This window comes from Hippoglossus stenolepis, chromosome 6 (genome assembly GCF_022539355.2).
Source record: "Hippoglossus stenolepis isolate QCI-W04-F060 chromosome 6, HSTE1.2, whole genome shotgun sequence".
Taxonomy (NCBI): Eukaryota; Metazoa; Chordata; class Actinopteri; order Pleuronectiformes; family Pleuronectidae; genus Hippoglossus; species Hippoglossus stenolepis.
Genome location: NC_061488.1, coordinates 23006981 through 23032637, shown reverse-complemented (window position 1 = coordinate 23032637; position 25657 = coordinate 23006981). Strand labels below are relative to the sequence as shown.

Genomic DNA, 25657 nt, shown 5'->3' with positions numbered 1-25657 from the left:
AAACGTAATCAGACCTCCAGATCCTACTTGCTGAATCAGCTATGGTGTGTTTGAGTAATTTCACATGACTGGACACACACAGAAATGTAACTGCTCGACAATCCTCGCCAAAGATAAGGTTTTCTTTAACAACACAGAGAAGCACATGTAGAAAGCGCAGGTAATGGTTTTGAGTGTCTGGACAATGTGTCATGGAGGTGTAAAGTTACAGCCCTGCCTCCCTCTCTCATCCTGCCCTGCAGCCAATGGCAGCTCGGCCCAGGCCCCTCCCACATCATCAGGCTTTAAAACTCCTCAGTAGTTTCTTCTCTGTCTACCCACTCTGGTCTCTCCCCTCTGCCTGCCTGCCTTGCAATCCAAGCCCTTCGGTCTGACCTTCCCAGGCTCACAAGTCCACTCCAGATTTCAGAATGTCCAACTACAGGAACAGTTCGTTTAGTGTGAAGTCTTCTTCTGCTCCACGGAACTACAGCAGCAGTTCCTATTCTGGACCAAGCAATGTCTCACGCAGAAGCTACAGTGTCAAGAGCTCCTATGGAGGAGGACAGAACAGGGGCTTTGGAGGACCTGGCATCACCAGCAGCACTGCCTACAGTGTGAGCTCAGGCATGGGTGGCGCAGGTATGGGAATGGGTTATGCAGGTAGCATGGGTGGCGGCGGAGGTATGGGAATGGGTTATGCAGGTAGCATGGGTGGCGGCGGAGGTATGGGAATGGGCTTTAGTGGTGGCATGGGTGCTCAGGCCCCCATCACCGCTGTGACTGTGAACAGGAGCCTGCTGACCCCCTTGAACCTCCAGATTGACCCCAACATCCAAGTCGTCCGCACCCAGGAGAAGGAGCAGATCAAGGGGCTGAACAACCGCTTTGCCTCCTTCATTGACAAGGTAATATAGGGCAGATACAGTGGTGTCCAAAACTCTGAGACCGTTTTCAATTAGGAAGTGGTCTTATGGTTTTGGACCCTACCTTCGATGTGTGCACCAGGAAATTCTGGTTAATCAGGCACTAGCCTTTGCTGGATTCTCCTCTTCAAACAGGAGTAGCTTAAGTTGGATGTAAAACTCATTCAAAGTGTCGTCAAAAAGTTTCAGTGCTGTGACATTGTTATGCAATATCTGATATCGAGGTCCATATGTTGGCCACATGTTTCGTCAATGCTGATTTCCTCACTTTTGCTGCGTTGAGAAAGTTGATTTATTCCCCTCTCTGCTTTCGTCACCTCCCACAAATGCAGTCATGGCAGAAAAGATTGAATGTGCTCAAACTTCAGGGCTAGGCTCTCTATCTCTTTGGCTCAGACAGCCCTTTTATAGTGATGAAAAACAGACGTGAAGAAAGGAGAGACAGAGAAAGACAAAGAGAGCGAAAGAGAGAGAAAGCTAAGGGTGTGTCAGGGCAGAGCTCGGTGCTTGCGATACCAGTTACCTTGGGACTGGTCCCTCCCTTAGCTTGGGTGTGGCTCTATCTGCTGGCCTTGTGGCCTCCACCCCTCCCCAACACACACACACACACACACACACACACACACACACACACACACACTCACATAGTCATAACTTAGTGATATTGTTACCCTCATGACAAAACATGACTTCTTTGGCCGTGACACACTTTTTAAGTAGAGCTCATTTGGCGAATGAAAACACCTACTGTTAAGTTTTCAAATGTGCATTAAAGGCCAGCATTGGTGTTCTAGTCACAGGTGTTTTTGTCCTTTAAGGCCTCTGCAGTGGGTTAATATTTAAAAAGGCCAGTTGGTTTCATGTTCTTGTCAATGCCAGCTGACTGGCTCCATATCAACTCTCTTTCTCCCTTTGCAAAGCTGATAAAGTGGATTTTGCATACTTCCCAGAAGGGAAAAAACCCTTTGATCTGTTATCTTGTATCAGTATTTACTCATGTTCAAATGAGGGCATGGTTGGATGTGACTGAACTCTGTAATTGTGTTACATCTGCTTTCACTGTTTCACATTTGTTGTTCAGAAAATATACAAAGTCTCTACCTCCCCTCGTCCTATATGCTCACCTGCTACATGGCCTCTTCCCCCCCCCCCCCCCCCCCCCCACTTGCTGCTTTGTTCTTTTCCGTCATCACACCTCTAGTGGTTAAATATTTACTCTTCTGCATCTGTCTGCGGATGCAACTTGGCGTCACCCCTCCTCTGTCCCTCTCTTCATTTGTCTTCCCTCAACGCACAAAAACAGGAAGACACGGAAAGAGAGGGTTTTACTGGCTTTTTTCCTCAATCACTGGTGTTTTCCAACCTCGTCTCGTTCTACTTCCTCTCTGCCCCCTGTCAGGATGCACATGCGTCACGTAGGCCTTCCTTTTTGGATAGGTACGGCCAGTGTGGAAACTCAGCCAGTTTACAGATCACAAATATAGATAAGACCAACAAAGACTGTAGACAATGAATGAATATGAGGCATGGTAATGTTGACCCCAAGGCTGTTATAACAAGAGAAAGTGAAATTATATCAAGGAAATTTCATTCATTGATCAGAAATGAGTAGGAATAAGTCTACATGTGTGTAGGTCATCGATTCTTTGTAAATGTTTTTTAACTAATTAGTTTCTCACTGAACGAATGCGGTTTTGAGCCCTGCACTTATCCAATGACATTTGTCTCTCCCTGCATCTCTCTGTGGCCATCAGGTGCGCTTCTTGGAGCAGCAGAACAAAATGCTGGAGACCAAGTGGAACCTGTTGCAGGGGCAGACCACCACCCGCTCCAACATCGACGCCATGTTTGAGGCCTACATCGCCAACCTGCGCAGACAGCTGGACAGCCTTGGTAACGACAAGATGAAGCTGGAGGCTGACCTGCACAACATGCAGGGCCTGGTGGAGGACTTCAAGAACAAGTGAGTGTTTTCAAACGTGAGGATTTTTGTGTCATCAGGCCTTTGTATTTGTTGCAAAAAAGGCAAATGGCTCATAAATATAATATCATTGGATTTTTCAACATCAAGACCAATGTTCAACAGTTCAAGTTAGATCTGAGCTTCAGGACAAGCCTTGCAGTACACTGAGTAAATCATTATGTGGACTACTCCCTACATCTGTCCATTGTCTTGCGTCACACAAACTTGTGGGAATTACAACACTGAGAAGGCATGTTCTGAACAGCGATTACATTACATACGTCTGGAGCTAAAACTCATTTTACAGAGTGGGCTGTCAACACAGCTGTCTATAGCTACACATAAGTCTAGACAAGCATAAATGTGTGCATGCTGACTCGCATGTCTCAGGTACACAAACAGGTACATAGCGCCCCACATAATTGTTAGTTGCGCACAAACAAATTGAGCATATCAGCTGAGAAGCCCCTTAGGGAGACATGTCAGTAACACCTCTTAGGCTGGGCCCTGAGTGAACACACAATTTGAGGCTAATGTCCCACAGGAGTTCAAGAGTTGGGAGTGGACCACTTGTGCCTCCTAGTGTTACATCAGTGTATAAACTCTCAGAAGTGAATGGGAGCATGACCAATTTCTGTTTTCCCCTCTCAGGTATGAAGATGAGATCAACAGGCGCACAGAGTGTGAGAACGACTTTGTCCTCATCAAGAAGGTCAGCATCATGAGTCACTCAACTACAAATGTCATACCTCATTTGCAGTTTCTTTCAGCATTTGATACTTTTCTTCCACTGAAGATTTGAATGTTATGATGTATAAAAAATGCTTTTCTTTTTCTTGTTTTTGCCAGGATGTCGATGAGGCCTACATGAATAAGGTTGAGCTGGAGGCCAAACTCGAGAGTTTGACAGATGAGATCAACTTCCTCAGGTCGATCTATGAGGAGGTACGTTTCATCCTTTCCCTCTATGCTCAGCACCTTTTCTGACTGATTAATTCAGTTATGGCAGGCCTATGACACTTGTAGTGTCTATTTAGAATAGGTCTCTACTTTGCTAAATCCAGAGTTTTTCTCTAGATCTGTTTTCCATCTTGATTAACCTCTTGCCCCACCCTTGGAAGTGCAGTAGCTTGATTTACTCAGTAAATTGGGGTTGACTAATCTCTCCTTTTCTCTTTTTCTTTTAACTTCTTCAGGAACTGCATGAGCTCCAGAGCCAGATCAAGGACACTTCAGTTGTTGTGGAGATGGACAACAGCCGTAACCTGGACATGGACTCCATTGTGGCTGAAGTCAAGGCACAGTATGAAGACATTGCCAATCGCTCCCGCGCTGAAGCAGAGACATGGTACAAGTCCAAGGTAATGGAATTTTTCTCATAAAACATGAGCAATTTTATATATCCATGGATCCTTTTTTCCATTTAGTGAAGTGAAATGGGGTTTGCGAAAACCTTTTCAACCTCATCAGAAATACTGAACAATACCTTGTCTTGCTGATGTTCATTTAGTATGAGGAGATGCAGACATCCGCCACCAGATATGGAGATGACCTGAGAAGTACCAAGACAGAGATCTCAGACCTTAACCGCATGATCCAGAGACTCACATCAGAGATTGATTCCGTCAAGGGACAGGTATGGAAAAAGGGTTTTGGCACAATGACATTTTTAGCCAGTGTATTATATTATATAATGCAGCCCCATGTTAAACACATTCATTAAACAATCAGGAGGGCAGACAAAGTCTCATTTTTAAAAATCTTTTCCCAGCGTGCCAACCTGGAGGCCCAGATCGCAGAGGCTGAGGAGCGTGGTGAAATTGCAGTGAAGGACGCCAAGGCCCGTATCAGGGACCTGGAAGATGCCCTGCAGAGAGCCAAACAGGACATGGCCCGCCAGATCCGAGAATACCAGGACCTGATGAACGTCAAGCTGGCTCTGGACATTGAGATTGCAACCTACAGGAAACTGCTCGAGGGAGAGGAAGACAGGCTGGCGACTGGCATCCAGGCTATCAACATCTCTCAACAGAGCAGTAAGTCACCTTCGTTGACAGAGATTTCGGTCTTTTTGACAGAGCTTTTTCCGGTTTTAACAGATTCCACACATTTTCTCCAACCTCTCCTTCTTCAACAGCAAGCTACAATGCTTTCCCCATGGACAACATGAAGAGCAGCTACTCCAGCGGCTACTCCAGCGGTTTTAACAGTGGATATGGCGGTGGATATAGCGGTGGATATGGCGGTGGATATGGCAGCAGCAGCAGCGCTGGCGGCTTCAGTGGCGGCAGTTCGGGCGGCTACAGCACCTCCCAGACCAAGAAGAATGTCGTGATCAAAATGATCGAGACCAAGGATGGCAAAGTGGTGTCTGAGTCCTCCGAGGTCATTGAGGATTGAGCTGTCTAGTCTAGAGGTGTAGCCACCTGTCTGCTATGATCTCCTCTGCCTCTCCGGTAGTTTTATACTCACAGTTCACCCCTCACCCAAAGTAACGTAATACACAAGTCTGAAGTAAAATGCTTGCCATTCACTCTCCAATAGAGTCTAAACATGAAACAGTAAATGAACGCAAAGATCTGAAGGGACCAAATAATTTAAGATCTGATGCCTGATGTCTGACTGTCTGTACTAAAAAGATTGTGTCTTAGAAAGTGAGATTAAGAAAAACTGGGCAAATTGCAAATATGAAGAAAACACTTCCTTGAAATGTGACAGCTATTCCATACACTGTTACAATCAAAACTGTGTTGCATCAAATGGACTGTGGCTTTGTCAAAGGAATGTGAATGTACTAAAACAATGCTTCAGTGTTGTTGGTTAACTATGTCATAAAATTGCCTGCTACAGTAGGTATGTCTTCCCTGTGCGTGTCCTGTAACTGAAACTGTTTGACCCCTTAGGAGGCTGTCCGCGTCATACTGTTGTCCCGAGGTGCTGATTTTGCTACCAAACCAAATAAAATGTGTTTACTGAAAGAAAAAGTGGTTTTAATTTGAAATGATAAAGAAGACAGAAATATATATTTGGGAGGGAGCGTTTGAATAAAGGTATATTTATATTTGTATAATATTCATTTATTTGTATAAAAAATGCATATATGGCAAAAACATGAATTTTAAAGTAAAAGTTAGATGTATTTCATATAATTTTGCATCAAAGTCCTTAAAATATGTGTGTTGGTAATTAATTCTCTCAGATTTAATCAATTTATTTAACTTAATTCTACTTGAGGATAAGACAGACCCCACGACAGGTGATGCTATCTCTCACATTCCTTGACTGATCTTTTGTCAGTGCCAGTACATTGTTGAGTTGATTTCAAATTAGCTTATCTCAGGGCAACATTGTGGTGCTGTGGTTCGAACTGTTACCTCACAGCAAGAAGGTTCCCAGCTTGAATTCCTGTCTGGCCGGGGTCTTCCTGCATGGAGTTGGCCTGGTACTCCGGCTTCCTCCCTCAGTCCAGAGAGAAGCAGATTTGTTTTACGTTGTTTGGGAAATCTAAATTGACCATTGGTGTGAATGGTTGTCTGTCTCTATATGTTGGCCCTGAGATATGCTGGTGACCTGTTCGGGGTGTTGCCCATATCTCACCCAATGTCTGCTGGGATTGGCTCCAGTTCCCTTCACAACCCTTAAGAGGATTTGCAGTATACTGTATATATGGATGGATGAATAGCTTATCCTAGCTTATAATTTCAGGAAAACGCATAAAAAATATGCTTTAGGTGCCACATTATTTATGGATCAAGTAGTCACATACACTAAAGTCTACCTCTGATGTAATAAGGTCCCTCTTTTATGGACTGTGTAGACAAGTGACCAATTAACACATTCAGTAGCTCTGTTGGAACGTGTAAATGGTAAATGGTCTGTATTTATATAGCACCTTTCTAGTCTTGATTACCACTTAAAGTGCTTTACGGTACAGTTTTGCCATTCACTCATTCACACACACATTCATACAGAGGATCTTTGGGCAGCACTTTTTTCTATGAGGGGCCATTCGGGGACCAGTATCTTGCCCAAGGACACTTCGGCATGCAGATGGGGAAGACTGGGATTGAGCCACTGACCTTCTGGTTGGAGGACGACCGCTCTACCCCTCAGCCACATGTGCTACCCGATGTATAGCCCTGCAGACAGTGTTCTAATTCAGTTTCTAGGAATCACACACAGCACACAGAAAAGTCAGAGAGGCAAAAAAACTACAGTCTGGAACTGTAAACACGTTGCTCCAACATGTCGCACAGTGTACTTGGCTCAGTGATGATACTGGTAAAGCAGCAATGCTCGAGTCCTGTCTTCCAAGCTAATCAATTGGCCAGACAAACAGGAGAGGAAGGGGTTGCAGCTATCTGCTAATGAGAACATTTGAGCCACAAAGTCAGGACTGCTATCTCAATGACATGGTTGAACAACTGTGTTTATACTGTTGCTCTTCTTAAAAGTCAAAAAGAGAACCCCATGGTTGAATAATAACACTGTTAATGAGATCAAGAGAAAGCGTTGTGCAGCTGAGAGAAAATGGAGGAAAACTAAACTCACATTCCACTATGAATTATAATATATATATAAAGAAGCTGGGACTGCTTATAACAGAGCTGTACGCATGGCGAGAAAGGAGTACTTTATCACATAGAATGCTGGAAACAGTACTTTTCTCCACTATTGACCAGCTGCTCAATACTGCCCCCGCCTCTCCTCTACAGCAAAGTGTGAGGAGCCTGCACTCGTTTTCCAAAACATTAAAATAAATTCAAAGCCAGTGTCACTTCCGATGTTTATATCACTTTATATTCTTGTTGTTAAAGATCTCCCTGGTGCTGTGTCTTCTGTCCCTGGAATCCTGGGGAAAAATGTGACATCCGTGAAATCCTGACACACCTTTGTATGGTCAACTGCCACACTGGCGCCCAATGTGGGGCTCCACGCAGCAAGAGATGTGGACCCGCAGGAGGACATGGCACTGGTCCGAGTGGCGGAGGAGTTAGTGGCCGCCTACCAGGAGCAGGCAACGGAGAACAGACGGCGGCTGGAGGTGCTCCAGAAGCAGGCGGAGAGGAAGACGGCGCTGATGGAGCGTCTAATGGCCTGGTCGGGGCCCACTCCTGCTCCAGCCTGCCGCACCGTGCAGAAGGAGGCGGTGAGCGCTGCTCCGGTTCCGTCCCTGCACAGCAGTAAAGCTGGTGGAGGGCGTAGCACCGGTTCCGGATATGTCGGCTGTGACAGCGACGCATGCTCCAGTCTCCTCCCCGGGTCGGGCCTCTACGCCGCTGTCTGCTCCAAAGTCGGCGGTGAAGCCTGCACACCCTGCTCCTCTTCCTGCCCCAAGGTCGGTGGTGAAACCGGCGGTCCCTGCCCCTACTTCAATGTTGGCGGTTAAGCCGACACCCCCTGCTGCTGTACCTACTCCAAGGTTGGCGGTGAGGCTCCTGCTCCTGTTCCTGCAGCCCGTGGTGGCGCCTACCTTCTCAACCCCCGAAGAGCCTCAGTGTGTGGGCTGGCTTCCTCTCCTGGCCTGTATGGAGTAGGGAGGCTGGGGGTGGGGGGGGCAGTAAGTCAGGCCAGATCATTCCCTGTCCCTGTCTTGATGATGGGGTTATGTGGAGGCGAGAGGGCTGGGAGACCACCTTCACCTGCACCACAGAGGATCAATCAGTGCTGTAAAGCGACACCTTTGTCTCTGGCTGTGTGTGGTAGAGCCCAGTGGCATGGTCAACTGCCACAGACACCTTCCCCCTGCCTCGCATTGATGAGAGCTTGGATGCACTTTCTAGTGCTCGCTGGTTCTCCACCATTGATTTGGCCAGTGGTTAGAACCAGGTTCCTGTGACTGAGCAGGACTGTTCCAAAATCGCCTTATGTCGCCCCTTTGGCCTTTCCTAGTTTAATTGCATCCCTATTGGTTTATGTAAGGCACCAGGCACCTCCCAGTGGCTGATGCAGAGGATGTTCAGCGATCAGCGGGGTCAGTCCTTGCTGCTCTATCTTGATGACATCTTTGCCTTCTTATACTCTGTTGAGTGGCACCTGCAGAGGCTGGAACTGGTACTTGATCGGTTCCAAAAGGAAGGCCTTAAAGCGAAAGTTGAAAAGTGTGCATTCTTTCAACGTGAGGTTGGCTACTTGGTGCATTTCATCTCAAGCCAGGGAGTCTCCACAGACAGAAAATTGAGGTTGTTCAGAGCTGCACTCATGTTTGGGTTTTGCCAGCTACTATTGTTGCTTTGTTGAGGGTTTTGCCAAGCTGGCAGGCCCTCTGCATTGGTTGGTGTTTGAGCTGGCAAACACCAAGTTCAGGAAGGGTCAGGGCAGGTTCTGGATGCTCCCTGGACACCTTAGTGTGAGGAAAGCTTCAAGGCCTTGAACTCAAAATTGGTTTCGGCCCCAGTGCTGACTTATGCAGATTTCTAGTGCCCTTTCATTTTAGAGTTTGACGCCAGCTATAGTGGCCGTCAGGTGCGGACTGGCCATCAGGCCACTGGGACATTTCCCAGTGGCCTGACGCTTGTTCTGGCCTGCCGACTTGCGCCGCGCAACTGCCGAGCAAAGCGCGCTGCTCAGGCTCAATCACAATGTTCAGAGCACAGCGGTGCTGCATGAACCTCCACCGCACCGCATATTGGAAAGCCCTGCACGCCCGTGCACTGAACCCAGTGGAGATCTCAGCGTGAGCCGTGTTCTGAAAGTGTTATCAGTCAAAATGGACTGCAGTCAACAGTAGACAAGGAAAGGTGGCGCAGACAGAGACAGGGTGAGAAAAAGAAAAGCCTTGGCAGCAGAAGCAGCAAAATACAGTAAAATACGGTCAAATTACAGACATTTTCGCCAGTAAGGGAGCAGCAGGACAGTCAAAAACACTTACTAAAACAGACACACACAAAATACTCAGTGTGGCTAGCTAGCTTCATCTAATAAGTTCCACTTTATGGAAGCTAATGGGGATCCAAAAATGATTTAAAAAATGGTATTTGAAGTTTTAAAAAAGCAAAAAAGCAAAATATTAGAATATGACAAGCTAACACAATCATTTAGAGATTGAGATACAATATTTATCTAACCCCAAATTTGACCAGCAATTCAGATTTTCAGTTTTATGGACTCTGCTGTATGTTAGGTCTAAGTGTACCCTAAACTACAATATCAATGTTATTGTCTGTTATCTTAAGCATATAAAAATAGGCATTGGGTGAATTTGAATAGCAGGCTAGCAGACTCAGTGTTCGGATAGATTACTTGTTGGTCAGACAGATTTATTTAGGTATTTTGTAATCTGGATAAATTTCCTTCTAAATGAACAAAGAGGCCAAATTCATAACTAGTCTGGTACCCGTTACATCAAGAAATAGGTTTAACCTACAGGATTAGTAGTCTGGTGGTTTAAATGAACAGGGTGGCAGTGGCCTGGGATGGTGTCAAATTCCCGGCCTGAATTATTGTTTCAGCCCGCCACTGGTGGCCTTGGAGTGGTCCTCTCACAGGAGACGGACAGTGGTGTGAGACCGGTGGCCTATGCCAGCAGAGGCCTTCAGCCCACCAGCCAAAGGCTTCTAACTACTGTTCAATGAAGCTGGAATTCCTTGCGCACAAGTGGGCCATGACGGAGAAGTTCTGGAAGTACTTGTTACTACATGAGCTACCACAACACCATCAGCAGAAACGGCGTATGCTGTAAGTCTATGTCTTGCTCATTAAAATAACATACCACACAGCTCAAAATTGTGTATGATAAACAGGTGTCGAGCTAGTTGGCTACAATGCAATGTAGGTCCATTTCACCTACGGTTTCAAACCCATACTGTGCATACTGCCTATCTCTGCACACTCTCACACTTGAAAACACAAACACACACACTGCACCACAATAAACCTATCGCCTATGCATCCCTGTCTCCTTTCCTCTTTATACTACATAGTTCATGTTAAAACCAACTTAAAGCCCCAACGTTCTAAAGTCATCTTCTGAAGGTAACATTTTCATATAAACCTCATTCTCACTATTTCTGTTTTCTTACAGATTTGCTTTGCTGCAGTCACCTTCCAGGAACCCTGTGCTCAAGACGGGCACAGAATGGGAAATCCTACTGGAAATGGAGCTGCTCTGCACACTCTGCTCGCTCACTTCCTCCTTCATATAACTGTGAGAAGAGAGCATCTGCTGCAGCTTTTGCAAGGTTCTGTGGCACTAATGACATCATAGGTGCAATTGATGGCTGTCACATCAAAATCCAAAGGCCGATCATCTGAAACGGAAGGCTTTCTACTCTTTCCTCCTACAGGGGATAGTTAATGAGAGAGAGAGAGATTCAAGGACATTTTTGTAGGACCACCAGGGAGGTCCTCCAACTTTTACAGCACCTGGGAGGAGAAGATGGGAGACTACCAGCTGTTGGGGGATGCTTACTGTGAGATTGCCTACCCCTTTGTTGTGACACAGAAGCATGACAATATATGGGGCCCTGACAGCAGAGGAACAGGCCATAAACTTACAGATAAGCCTTGTTAGAGTGATGTGGAACAGACCTTTGGGAGAATTAAGTGTCAGTGGAGGAGAGTGAGAGATCTGCAAAACACACGGCTTGACATTGTTGTCATGGTCATAATGGCAGCTTGCATCCTACACAATCTGTGTGCAGACTCCACAGAAATATGTGAACAGCATCCACTAGGCTGCCCAAGACAGGGTGATGAAAACGAAAAGACTTTAAATGTTGAAGACTCAGGATTACGAAACTATGAACTCAACTGTTGTGAAACACTGAACTCTTTACCTTATTGCTGATTGCAATAAAACATGTTTCGTTTTTGGTCTGAGGGCAACATTAAATTCTATGAATCAAATGTTGGCAAAAGTGACTAATGACCTTCTAATAGCTTTTGATCAAGGGTTTGAGATACATTATCTAATGATATAGCTGTGCTAGATGACATTGCCCTTGTTTTCAATGAAACAGTCAGGAATTTGGGACTCACCTTTGATCGCGATTTATCCTTTGATTCTCAATTAAAATAAATGTCTAGGACCGCCTTCTCTCACTTACATAACATCTCAAAAATGTCCTGTGTCAAACAGATGCAGAAAAACTAGTCCACGCTGTTGAGGGATTTTTGACCATCCTCACACATTACTGTATATGCCACTATTTATTATGTATATAATGTATATTACATCATATCTGTACAGGAGAATAGTGTTGGTGTAATTCCACACACACTCCCTTCTCTCTTTGCAGTACCCAAGGTCAGGTTATAGATAAAGGCCCAACCAACAGTACATTGTAGTGTCTACGCTCAGGGACTTTCATATCTAATTCAGATGCCCCAGACAGTGAGGCACAACCTCCAACTCTTTTGTGTATTTCACCAGTGGCAAGACATAAGGACACAATGTGATTTATGAATGCATACTTTAGACTTAACTATCCAATAGGATGTGAACACCTACATGTAACATAGAGAGTGACAGCAATTCTAGCCTTTCATGGATGTGCTGTTGGAATGGGTGATACAAGTAGAGGAAGATATATGTGGAAGCTGTGGGAGACATCTTCAGACTTGGCGGTGATAATTGCTCATGTTACTCTATTAGCGTTTGTATATTGTTCCACCTTCTGGTCTCCTTGATGCATCAAGTCTACATTAAAATCTTCTGCATAAGACATCAGCTGCTGCCTGAGTTCTCCTTTCACCAGCTTCCAGAAAACTTCCAGAACTTCCAGTCTTTGTTACATCCAGACTAGATTATTGTAATTCCTTATTATGAGGCTCCAGCAGTAAGTCGTTAAAGATTCTGCAGCTTGTCCAAAATGCTGCAGCACTACTGACAGGCACAGTCCTGACAAGAACCAGGAAAAGAGACCAAATTTCACCAGTATTAGCTTCATTACACAGGCACTTCTTCTCCAGCGTCCCTGTAGTCTGCAGATCCAGGGCCTTGATCATGTTGGCAACTGATGGTGGATCCTGATCGCGACAGTGGATCATGACAATGTATTGTGGACTATTGTGGCATCTGATCGTGGGGGCTGCTGATCTTGGACTCTTCAATTCATTTACTTTCCATTATGCTACAAACTGTTTATTCTAATCAATGTTGTAAATACTCTTATTTTTCTGATGTTCTCTGTTACACGTGGCATCTATTGCACTTCTGTCCGTCCTGGGAGAGGGATCCCTCACATGTGGCTCTCTCTGACGTTTCTACGTTATTTTTCCCCTGTTAAAAGTTTTCAGTTTTTTAGTTTTTCCTGACTTGTTTAAGGGTTTAGGGTAGAGGATGTCACACCTTGTTAAAGCCATATGAGACCAATTGTGATTTGTGAATTTGGGCTATACAAATACAATTTGATTGATTGATTGATTGTCATTCAATGTCATACGATGAACCATCAACATTATGTGAGAAGCAATAGGATACATCATCAATATTCATTTGCCAAGAAAATAAAACAAGTTTCACTATTGTTAAATATGATAATTTTATTTAACAAATATATCAGAGCTTAAATGTGGCCTCACAGTCTAGAAAAATAGTGTTTAAGTGCTTAATATAAAAAAATCCTAAAATATGAAATAAAATCGAATAAATTAAATATGAAAATATAAAATACAGTCCAACTGCTTGCACGTATCACCAAAAACAGATTATTCCCTGAGCATACAAACGTTTTCTAGTGTTTTTCCTCCACTGTAAACCACAGCTGCTATCACATAACAATTACAACATTTACCTACTTGAACAGTAAACATTCACCAGAAAGCAAATAGAGTATAGCCCCAATTATCAAAATTTAAACAAATTCATCTCTAGGTAACTAATTCTTCTCTCTGTAACTTTTCATCATGGCCTCGTAGGACTGCTGGGAAGCCCTCCTCTGGTTTAGCATCTCATCATGTCTGCACTGGTTTGCAGCCTCAGCTTCACACAGAAACCCCAGAAGGCCACTTTCATCTATTCGACAACAATGAGATGGAGATGGGGCTGGGAGGAGGCTGGTTGGAGATAAGAGGAGGCTGGTTGGGGCTGGGAGGCTGGTTTTCTGTCTGTTTTCAGTAAGTAGCAGATCAGGTTTCCGAATCTCCAAACCATCTGCAGTACCAACAACAGGGAACTCAATGTCGTGGTGACCTCCCAAGATCTCCTCCATCTCGTTGTAGAACTAGAAACGCATTGCCCCCTTGCCTTTAGTGCGGTTATTGTCTCTTTTTTTTTTGTAAGCTGCCTCGAGGGTTTCCCATGTTCAGGCAACTCTATAAGGCTCAAAACTGACCTTAAAGCAGTCAGACAGCTTGGCAGCCATATTCTTCCACATGAGCTTTTTTGAACCATGGCCCATCTTCACCTTAGCATTTCGTTATTTTAAGGTTTTAGGCAGCTAACCTCCATCTTCTTCCAGCTTCTGCCTCATAAGATCAATGAGAAATAGAGTTTGGTCTCATTGGGGGGTAGTGGTTCAGTGGTTGCACTTGTGCAGGACATCTCTTTGTCTTTCTGCTCTGTGTGAAATAATTGCTTGTGCAATACAATGTATTAGCTGATTTTGTGCTTGATGAATATGTTTATACTATTTAATGATGCCTGAGTGAAAACATATTAGTCAAGATTTGACTCACCAAGTACATGCATTTGGACATTGATCCTGGTCAGGGTAGTAGAAGGTAGGGTCAGACATTGACTGGTAGAGGACAGAGTTGACTGTCTGTTTCATCTGGTCATCCAGAAACAGATTGACTTTGTGGTCTGCAAATACTGTAACAAAAAGAATTTGATTGTACTATTTATTTTATATCCTTTATCTATCCACCTATATACGTCAACAACGACCGTATAAACAAAATCTTATGGATTTTAAACAAAACGTTTTTCAACATGAATTGCGGTCTTTTCGTTCTGCAGCACTTGTTTTGTGCAGTTCTATTACAGTTCCGTTTGTGCATTTTGAAATCAATTCTTTGCAAACAGGTGGCCTAAACCTAATGAAGCTAACAATTTAGCACCTATGCCTAATGTAACAAGTGTGGTGGGAAAATTCCACTGACCAGGTGTCTCACTGCTGTGACCTTGACAAACAGGGAGTTTGCTACAGCGGACGGACACAGCAGATAGAGACAGATGATGATTTCATGTCTTTTTTTCATATTACGTTTTATGAAGCGCCTCTTTCTATAAGTTCTGGCTTTTGTGAAGTTGGGGCCAGTTCCATTTTGAGCACCCGTGCTTGTTGTGTAACCTCTTGCACCTCTGTATTCTCCCTTGACAGGGTGTGGCAGTCCTCTCCTTGACGCCTGCCTTCTTCCTCACCTACGACAAAACCCTCCTCCATGATGATGTGCAGAGACCAGACTCCACCAATCAACGATCAGGCCCATCTAAGACTCCACCCACCGCTCTCCCAGTCTATGGAGACGGGGCAGCGGGAGCACTGAATGATGACGTCACCTCTTCCTCATCTTTAGGCTTCACTGACTTTGCAAAGACATGCCAGCACTGTGGGGGAGACCTCCGTCTGACTTCACCAGACTGGGATGATGCGGTTAATGCAGCATACGTCAACGCTCTCAACACACTCCTCAACACCCTGAGGACCACCTTCCCCGATAAAATTGACATGTCCAAAATAACGGGGTGCAAACAACAACCAGGCGAAACCGTAGGAGATTTCCTCACACGTCTGACCGTCCTGTTTAATCAACACAGCGGCATCCCCATACCTGACAACCTTGGCAACGAGCCAGGGGCTTATGAAACACATCTGAAACAGGCCTTCCTGGATGGTCTGCTCCCCCCACTACGGGCAGACGTAGGCCACACCTGCATCGGGCTTGAGGATGCTCGCTTGACAGAGGTCAGACGTCATGCTGAACATGCTGAACGTCAACACAAAGAAACCAAAGACAAAGCTCAGCAGAAAAAGGATCAACAACTCCAGAAAGCACAGCTAACCATGATGTAGGCTGTGTCTGCCCTGTCAAGGCCCCGCAGACAAGATAACGCTGATAGCAGAGCCAACTTCACTGAACCAGGAAGAGAGGGGCGCGGACGTGGCCGTGGGCGAGGCTTCTCTCGACGACCCCCACTTGCCAGAGATGAGTGTTTCGTCTGCAGACAAAAAGGACACTGGGCAAAGGACTGCCCCCAGCAGCGAGAGGAGGGGGAGACAAGAACTTTCACTGCCGACTGAAATACAGAAAGTGAGGAGGGGCAGACGGGGAGGAGACCTCCAGCCTACCTGCCGAGGATCAGAGAAAGGGACGTGAAACACACACACACAGCCGCCACTGCAATGAAGTACAGCTTGCGATACTAACCGCACACACACACACCAGAACACACACAACTTTGTGGTTCTTATGTTAAGTACAATAGTGATGCTTTTAAGAAAATGCCTCAACTCGAACTGTGTGTTAACGGTCACAAACTTAATTTCATGGTCGACTCTGGTGCAGGTTATTCTGTGGTTAGGATGTCAGATTTGCCCACATCTCCTGAGATGAGTGGTCGCTTTATATTCTCTCAAGGTGCCACTGTAAAAGAAAATTTCACAAAACCTCTCAAATGCGGCGCTCAGTTTGACAAACATCCCATGAGGTTTGAACATGATTTTCTGTTGTCTCCCTGTTGCCCAATTAATCTATTAGGAAGAGATTTGATGATTGTGTTAGGCCTCAATTTAGTATCCTCCCCTGATGGAGTGACAGTTATGCACAATTCTTCTTCATCATGTCACAAACCACACATGAGTAGCTGCTTGTATATCAGTGGCAACTTCCTATAAATGCCTCCACTGATCTGCTCTCCACGTCACACTCTCTTATCACCCCTTTTTCTGATTTCATGCACACTGATTTATTGCATTGCACTTCACATGTGACAGACACATCAGATCACATTTATGAATCTCTGTTTCTGCCTTTTCCTGATGATTCTCTGACAGTGTCCAATATTTTCTGGTCTGGTTCCAGAAGTGCAGCTGCCGTCTCACTCACTGACCAGCAGATGGCACTGTTTCGTGTCTCAAATTCCAGCCCTCACATCTCGCTCTCCAAGTCCCATGATGACCAGTGGCAAGACATAGGCCCATTAGTCAGATCATGCCAGGCTGCCGTTGATTGGCAACCCACAACCACGCCTGACGTAATGTATTCACCCAGTCTGAGTGCATTTGATCTAAAAATGTCTCCAACCTTCTGTTCTCCAGCCACACACTCATTTGTTGTGACTGAAAATCACCTTCATTCTTATGCAATGTTGTCCAGCCCCTCTGATGTTTCGCCTTTACTTTCAGATCTGCCTGAAACACTGTGGGCAAAGGACAAATATGATGTGGGCCTCATCAGAAACTGTGATCCAGTCAAAATCACTCCAAAATCTAATATCTACTCAGACAGGAAGCAGTGGAGGGGATACGTCCTGTTTTTGAATCCTTTTTGCAGGCTGGTGTAATTGTCCCCTGCCCTGATTCACCGGTCCGCACTCCACTGTTCCCAGTTAAGAAGATCAGAGACAAAGGTCAACCTACTGAGTGGCGGTTTGTGCAGGTTCTGAAGGCTGTGAATGATGCCGTAATTTCTCGATTGCCTATTGTTCCCAACCCATACACGCTGCTTTCCCAAATTCCGCCTAATGCAGTGTGGTTTTTCGGTTGTAGACTTATTCAATGCTTTTTTTAGTGTTCCTGTCCACAAGGACAGCCAGTACTGGTTTGCTTTTAATTTTGAAACCAAGGCCTACACATTCACATGCCTATGTCAAGGCTACTGTGAGTCTCCATCATTATACAATCAGACTCTCAGGAACAGTCTTGAACCCCTCATCCTCACTCCGGGTTCAGCTCTCTTGCAGTATGTTGATGATCCACTAATTGCCAGTCCCACACAGGAGCAATGTGAAACAAATACGATCGCTTTGCTGAGACATCTGGCTCGTGAGGGCCATAAAGTCAGCCTCAGCAAACTACAGTTTGTTCAACAAACTGTCACATTTCTGGGTCATGTCGTCACCAAAGATGGCAAATCCCTGTCTGATAAGAGAGTAGAAGCTATTGTTAACACACCTAAACCCTTGATGAAGAAACAACTCATGTCATTTATCGGCACAGGATGAGAAAACGATCCAGGTCTAATCTTTCACCTTATGAGATTCTTTTTGCAACTCCTCCCCACATCGGTGTGGATCCTCCTTCTTCTCCGCTTCCATCCACAGACATGTGTGATCATGACATGTTGTCCTATTGTGCTAACCTAACTTCTTCTCTCTCAGACATCAGGAAACAGGTGGCATCCTCCCTTCCTCATCCAGCTACTGAACCGCTTCACAACCTCCAGCCAGGCAACTTCGTGGTGGTCAAAGACTTCCGGAGAAAGAACTGGCGCTCACGCAGGTGGCAAGGGCCCTACCAGGTACTGCTCTCAACCCACACAGCAGTGAAAGTTGCTGAAAGAGCCACCTGGATCCACGCCAGCCACTGCAAACGAGTACCAGCTCCATCTGACCAGCTGACGCCTTCAGCTGAAAGCACACACACTGATACTTCCAACGCCATGGCATCCATTTCGATATCCAGGGTTGTGTGGCCTCACAGGCTCGCTATACGTGTTACTCATGATCTCCTCTATTATTGTTTTGCACATTATTCTGTCTAGACACACTCCTATAAAAGTCTCTGATGATCTAACGAACTGTCTTTTCCTACGGTGTCCTCTCAGAACCATCCAGCACATGCAAATTTGACTAGACACAAGAGAAGTGATTCAGGTCCCCTTGATCCGTAACTTATTCCCCATCCCTCCCTACCTGGACACTGACAGCACAGATGGTTCTGATGACGATACTCAATTTTAGGTTTTTTATGTTATTTTCTCCCCCCAGCTTGCTTATGTGTTTCTTAGTGATTTCACTAGACAAAAACAGCTACTGCAATTATCCTTTCAACTTCATATTTTATGATGCCTTAATTTAAATCTCTGTGAATTTTTAAGGTTGATGTGAGTTACTTTATGAAGTTTGTACATACTTAATCAATTTTACTTCCTAGCAAGAATTTAAAAAGTTTTTACTGGATATTTTCAACCTTAGATATACTATATGTTGACATTTAACGTTTTATTACATTTTAATATGAGTTACTTTTGCCAATCAATACAGTATGCTAAATTTTGATAATGGTTAATGAGATGATGATGTTGTATGACCTGATTTCCTTCCATTTTCATTTTAAATGCTTGCTCAATTACAGGAAAATATGGTGTTTATTGATTATTTTTCGTTAGTGATCATATTTTTATTGATGATCAAAGGGAGAAATGTGGTGGGAAAATTCCACTGACCAGGTGTCTCACTGCTGTGACCTTGACAAACAGGGAGTTTGCTACAGCGGACGGACACAGCAGATAGACACAGATGATGATTTCATGTCTTTTTTTCATATTACGTTTTATGAAGCGCCTCTTTGTATTAGTTCTGGCTTTTGTGAACTTGCCACCCTTAAGAAAACAGTTTCATATGAAGTTACAGTTCCATTTTGAGCACCCGTGCTTGTTGTGTAATCTCTGCAGAGCTTACTATTAAAAAGACTCAAAGGCAACTCCGGTCTGAGAATTTCACTATTTCAAATCTCAAGATGAATTTCCATCACACAAGTAATGCAAGGCAAGGCATTTTTATTTATAAAGCAGAGGGATTCAAGGGGCTCTGCAGGAACATAAAATAAATAAAGACAGAATATATAGAAAACAATTAAAAAATGAAATCACAGTTTTAAATGAAATTCAAGCACAATAAAAGATATAATAAAAATAAGAGTATAAAAGAGTAGATGAGGTAAAAAGATGAAGAGAATAATTAAATATTAAAATATTTTTTTTATTAAATATTAAAATTAAAATAAAAGAATAAAAGTAGAAGGTGTCAAATAAATACAATTTATAAGTGAAAAAAAAAAACGGACTGCCCATGACAGCAAAAGCTGGAGGACTACAAGGTCATAGTGAAGAGTGAACAGTTTTTGAACAGATTTTGACCCCACTAATGTTCTCTGTCTCTCCACCTCTTGGCTGTTTTTTTTTTGTTTTTTTGACAACTTGTTAACTTTTCTGTTCCTTTTGTTTTAATTTTAATGTACATATTTTGAATGTCCAATATAAGACGGATAGCAAAACACTACAGCTCACAGTCAAAACATTAGAGTGAGTTGTCTCTCCAGGTTAAGGACACTGAACCACAAGTGCAAAACGAGCACATTATACTTTGATGATGAACACAGACGAGTCCTACACTCTGAACTGATCAGCTAATCTATACTGTTATGTGTTTCTCTAACTCTGTCAGTGTCAGTGGAAAAGCCCACTTCTCCGGAAGTACACACTCTGGGGTTGGATTTCAGTGACTGCCACCTTTACTATTTCGAGACCCTGTTAACATGTTGCTTAGTTTAACAGATAATTAAAAAACAAAAGTAGCCCACTGTTCTTTCTAATTGCTGTCCAATGCAGACCTCAGTCATAAAGTCTTCACACAGGTGGCAGGTGATGACAGTGAGCTGCTCAGGAGGCAGAGAGCCGAGAGACTAACGGTCATCTCAGGCACCCGAAAATCTATTTCAAACGGGAGTAGCACTTTCTTTAGTGTTGCTGGAGGAGAAGCCCAGATTTCATTTTAGCATGTTTCCTATCTGAAGTCTGATGATATATCACAAAATTTACAATAAATGTGTTTGTGAAAATGATCCATATTTGTCATTTAAGGTTTGGATATTTCAGATCTCTTTTTTTATACCAAGTGTTTTCAGGTTGTGTTTAATGCTGTATTATTTTTCCTTGTAAAATCTACTTGATATACTGTACCTCATAGACTGTGTCTTTCATCTATTCATAACAGGTGTTTAAGTGATGCCATTTTGTGTCATTCAATTTCGAAGATACTCCTCATATACATATATTTAGATGCCTCATTGGATGGGAGTACAGGGGGAATTTCAATTATCAGGCTTACTAGATTTTGAAATGTTGATATTTCTTATGGATTTCATTATGCCAAAATGTAACTGGAGAGGGTTATACTATTAAAATTGATATCCACTGTGTCTATAGTGATCATATCTCTATGTAGTACAGTGTGTGTGGATCGTCTAAAAAAAGACTCACTTAAATTGAACTTCAATCCATTTTACCATTTGGTTTGTGGCTCTATCATTGTTAATTGTGGAAAAAGAATGAGGGGATAGATGAGGCATTTTTCTAGTTATAGTGGGCAACTGGGCATAAAGTGAACGTTTTACCTACATTTGGATGCTATTAATTATAAAAATATTTGTAACATTTGGACCATACAATCAATAGCTTTCCCTCATTATTTCTTCTTACTAATTGTTAGAAATACCAGTATTTTTTTTTCGAATTGTTAAACCTCTTGTTTGGTTTGTTCATTCCATGATGAGACCAAAAACAAACACAAAGAATAGTTATCTCAATGTTATCAGTTGATGAATACGTTACCCCCTACGTATTTGCTTAATAGTTGCTAAAACTGATAAATATAATAATAATGTCAATCTATTTTTCATGTACTATAGTCTGTTGTTTTCCTCAGCCACCGCAGGGTGGCTTGGAGGGGGCGTGGTGTGGACTCCGCAGCCGTGTTGCTCACGCATACTGTAATTCAAGTGGGCGTGGTGTTTAGTTGGCGTGTCGTGTAATGGGTGTGGTTTGTATATGCAGGCTCCTTGAGTTGATTGGATAATAAAGCTGGCGGGAATCAGGAGTCTGGAAGCCACGCCCATTCACAAACACACACAATGTGAACAATGACAAAATGAAGACAAAACAGCAGAACGCGAGAAACACACACACACACACACACACACACACACACACACACACACACACACACACACACACACACACACACAGAGGTGCGATTTGGTGGAGAAAATATTAATATCTTTTTTGCTTCCTTCTTTATTTACCACCAGAGGGCAGTATACCACCGCTTGAGCTGAGTATGCAACTCTTCTTTGACAGGACCCCTCCCACACCCTAGGTGTGTGTGTGTGTGTTTGTGTGCGCTCGTTGTTTAACACAAATTGAGATGTTAGTTCTTTTCACAAAACAGCAACAAGCCTTTACAGTTTATAGACTGAGAAGTGAAGTTTCATTTTTTATTCTTGTTTGATAATGAAAAAGGAGCCACGGCAGAGATATAACAACCGTGTTCATTGCAAACACAGTTGACCAAATAAATATAATAAATAAACAGTTACTAGTGAGACCAGCATTTCAGAAAACTTTGCAAGTTACTGCAAATTATAAATGCAGCGCAGGGCATACAACAGAGACAAGTTTGTGAACAGTAAGTGCCTTGGCATCAGACTTAAACAACCGTTTTAGAAATTCCACTGCAGTGAGACATCGGATGCGGACGTGCGGATTCTGCAGTCATACAAAAAAGTTGTTTCACACAGGCACTTCTATTATCTACAGATGTAATCACATAATATTGTGATTAGTTTATTGTCCTTGAATGTAGAATGCACAAAAGGGTGGAGCAGTAATGTCAGCATGTAGCAACCTGAGAGCGCAACCTTTTTATGCTTCTTAACAAGACACAACATTGTGTTGTCAGGATCCCTAGCAACCATGCACTTGACTATTTAACACTTTGTATGAATGAGTACAATTTCATACATTTTACTCATTGAGCATCTAGTAATATACTGTAAACTGTAGCTATCCCCTGCTGTTTCAAGATGTTCATCTGAAATTGTCAGAATAATTAATGACAGTTTAAAACCCATAAAGTCTGTTGACCAAAGATCATCGCATCAAAAGGGAACAATTCATCGTATTAAGTGTGTGTGCTGCACCTTATGAAGTATGCATCATATTTAACACTTCCACCGAAAGCATGATGTCATCTGAATAGGATTCATCATCATTTACGGGCATGCAGAGTGTTGGAGGTATGAACAAGGAGGAGAAAGTGTTTTTTTTTCTTTTGTATTTAAAGCCTGAATCACGCCCTGTGTCTGCGGTTCGGTGGACATGCACAGATTTGCAGGTATTTGGTCTGCCAACAAGCACCACAATTCAACATAGGCTGTACAGGACAGTGCTGCACTGATGACTGAGGAATAGAGAGAATAAATAATCTGGTTTGATTTTCTCAAATTTTAACTGCTCAGTTTGTCTTTGACACAAAGGAGAAATGCTTGAAGGGAAGCTGAGATTGACAAAATATAACACAGGTCTAGTAGAAGGTCTAGTCATTTTAATGAGGCATTTTTACATATTATATCTTTGAAAGCACGATCACCTTCCGTTTTTAATTGAGTGTAAGTGTTGAGCGGTAAGCCCTCGTCAGAAGACCTGATTGACCTGCTGGTGACATAGGGTAGAAGCAGGTCAGAGATGTACACAGGTGCTTTACTATGCAGTGCTCTACATGCTACAATAAGAGCCTCAAAATTAATCCTTAACTCAATGGGAAGCCCACATATGGAACATTAGATGTGGGTCATGTTGGATCTCATCACCATCCTTGCCTCATTATATTATACTTTATGTTGAAGTAACTCAACATCTTTAATATTCGTAACATTTCAGAGCCATCCCAGTCAGCCTTGGGAACTCCATATGGGTGTGAACGCACTGTTTACTGTTTATCTGGGTGCACCAATGGGTGTGTTGGCTTTGTGGAATAACTGAGAGTCATCTGAGTTCACTGCTAACAGGCTGCAGCAGTCTCTGTCTAACCCAGTTTAGAGGACGGAGTTGGTCATGCATTAACCACCCTTAAGAAAACAGTTTCATATGATGTATGGTTTCTGTCAAGCTTTGTAGTAGAACAAGACCTGTATGTTCATGACCTTAAATGCTCAACTTGTATGTTGTATCAACACCTTTCTGTCTCTTTGCTTGTTTTAAAGCACGAGCACTGTTCCCAGGCATTTTTAACAGAGCAGGGGATATGCATTTTCACCCACAGAAAGTGGGGTAGCAGCCGAGATGGGAAAAAAGCAGGTTGAATTCACCACACATGCTGCAATGATTGTAGAACAGGTGTCATTTTTAATGTGCTAGGTGAGTGTTCCAACAACAGTCATCCAACAACTCATCAGCTGTCACTATTGCATGCAGCAATCTGTGCATCATGTTCTTTTGTAAGTAATACCAAAGTATAAAAATACTCCATTACTCCTGCATTCAAAGAGTCCTAGATAATAAAAGTTATTCCTTAAATTAAATAGTATTGGAATATTATTTCTCATTGTTATTACTATTAAAACTTAAGCAAAAATGTCAATGCTGTATTTGGTTGAGGCCAAGATAAAAGAACTACTTTATATTTTACTGCAAGGTTGAATTATTAACTGGAACCCAATGGTCAGAGTGCCCACCTCAGTTCTTCCAAAGGTTTATCAAGTGTCCTTTGGCAGTATAAAACAAAATCAATTACAGATTTGTTTAGGAAGTAAAGTATTAGAACCTGCATTATTATTACCCTGCTTGCCTGCATAGCCAGGGACGACACATGCATGCAGTTCGCTCTTCCAGAGGTCTGCCTGCCTGCTGCAGTCCTTCTCAATAACTAGCTAAACCGTTGTGGTCTACGTTAGTAGGGCTACTGTATGTGCAGTGCTCTTTGCCCAGCAATCGCTCTCTCTATCTCTTCCCCTTATATACTCTCTCTGCATTACCCGTTAAAAAAACCCTTAAAGTTTTTATTGTCCTCTGCTGGCAGACAGAATTCAACGTAACATTTGAACATTGGCAGATGCTGCTTTTGTTGTGCACATTGCTGTGGCAACCATACAATTCTCAAACAAATGTATATGTAAACATTACAATATTGTCGTCTGATATTTAGGGCGGGGCATTAGAGTAAAGCATCGTTCAAATGTGATTGAGTAAAGTACGATAAATAAAAAATTGTTCTTAAGTAGGATATTTGAGTAAATAGATGTAGGTACTTTCCACCACTGACCTACAAGTCCCTGTTCCTACATGAAAATAGTCTTCTCTTTGAAATCCTTTAAGATAACCTTTACTCCTCACATCGCTCAATGAGCAGCTGGAATTTTTCAGGCGTTATGTAATAATCTCTCCTTCCTCCCTGTCAGTACACGTTAATAGTAATACATGAATGTAAAAAATAGATTGATGGGCAGCTGGGACCTTTTGCCAGTGAGAACTAAGGGGCCCCTCAGGATTGTGTGGGGACTCAGAGGAAGATAAATCTCAGTGCTTTCAGATTTTTTTATTTTTTTAAATCAAACTCACCCAACACAGTTATTACAGCTTGTGCTCTTTTCTCATAGGTGCCTGTGGGCAAGGCTTGTTTTTGCCACTGCCAGCAGAAAGCAGGTTCGGGCAAGGCAGCGGCATAACTCACTAAGTTTGAAACAAGATTAGACTCTAAATGGAAAAAAGGGAAGGTGCTCTTGAAGGGGTTACTAGTAGATTTAGTTCCTGTTAGAGCATGTCTTTATGCATCAGATCTCTGTGCAGTAGGGAGTGGTGCAGAAACCCCAAAGGGAAAAAAAACCAATGAAAATCTCAGCTGATTAATTGATAGTAGTGAATAGTACATCACACAAATGATTCTGTAGCCGATTCTTATAGTGTGTTTAGACCTTCTTTTATATGAAAACAGAACAGTGTGAGCATGCAGTGTTAGTGCGCGTCTGTAGGTGTGGGTGTGTAAGGGCGTGTAGACATCAATCAGAAATAAGAGATGCAGGAATGAACTCCCACGAATGTGCAGTAAAATACAACAACTCAAACAGGT

At 43.2% G+C, this 25657-nt stretch overlaps 1 protein-coding gene across 1 annotated transcript; it reads left to right on the top strand.

The window, feature by feature from the left end:
* Nucleotides 1-303: 303 nt before the first annotated feature.
* Nucleotides 304-5852, top strand: LOC118111025 (keratin, type II cytoskeletal 8). Its single transcript, XM_035159285.1, has 8 exons — nucleotides 304-887; nucleotides 2660-2868; nucleotides 3520-3580; nucleotides 3718-3813; nucleotides 4065-4229; nucleotides 4379-4504; nucleotides 4640-4904; nucleotides 5006-5852. The coding sequence occupies exons 1-8, from the start codon at nucleotides 411-413 to the stop codon at nucleotides 5266-5268; spliced, it is 1662 nt and encodes a 553-aa protein (XP_035015176.1). The 5' UTR covers nucleotides 304-410; the 3' UTR covers nucleotides 5269-5852.
* Nucleotides 5853-25657: the final 19805 nt, after the last annotated feature.

Excerpts from the sequence above, each read along its gene's own strand:
- LOC118111025 (XM_035159285.1), top strand. The coding sequence starts at position 411 with ATGTCCAACTACAGGAACAGTTCGTTTAGTGTGAAGTCTTCTTCTGCT. Across the intron at positions 888-2,659 it reads TTGCCTCCTTCATTGACAAG|GTGCGCTTCTTGGAGCAGCA; the intron begins GTAATATAGGGC and ends TGTGGCCATCAG. Across the intron at positions 4,905-5,005 it reads CAACATCTCTCAACAGAGCA|CAAGCTACAATGCTTTCCCC; the intron begins GTAAGTCACCTT and ends CTTCTTCAACAG.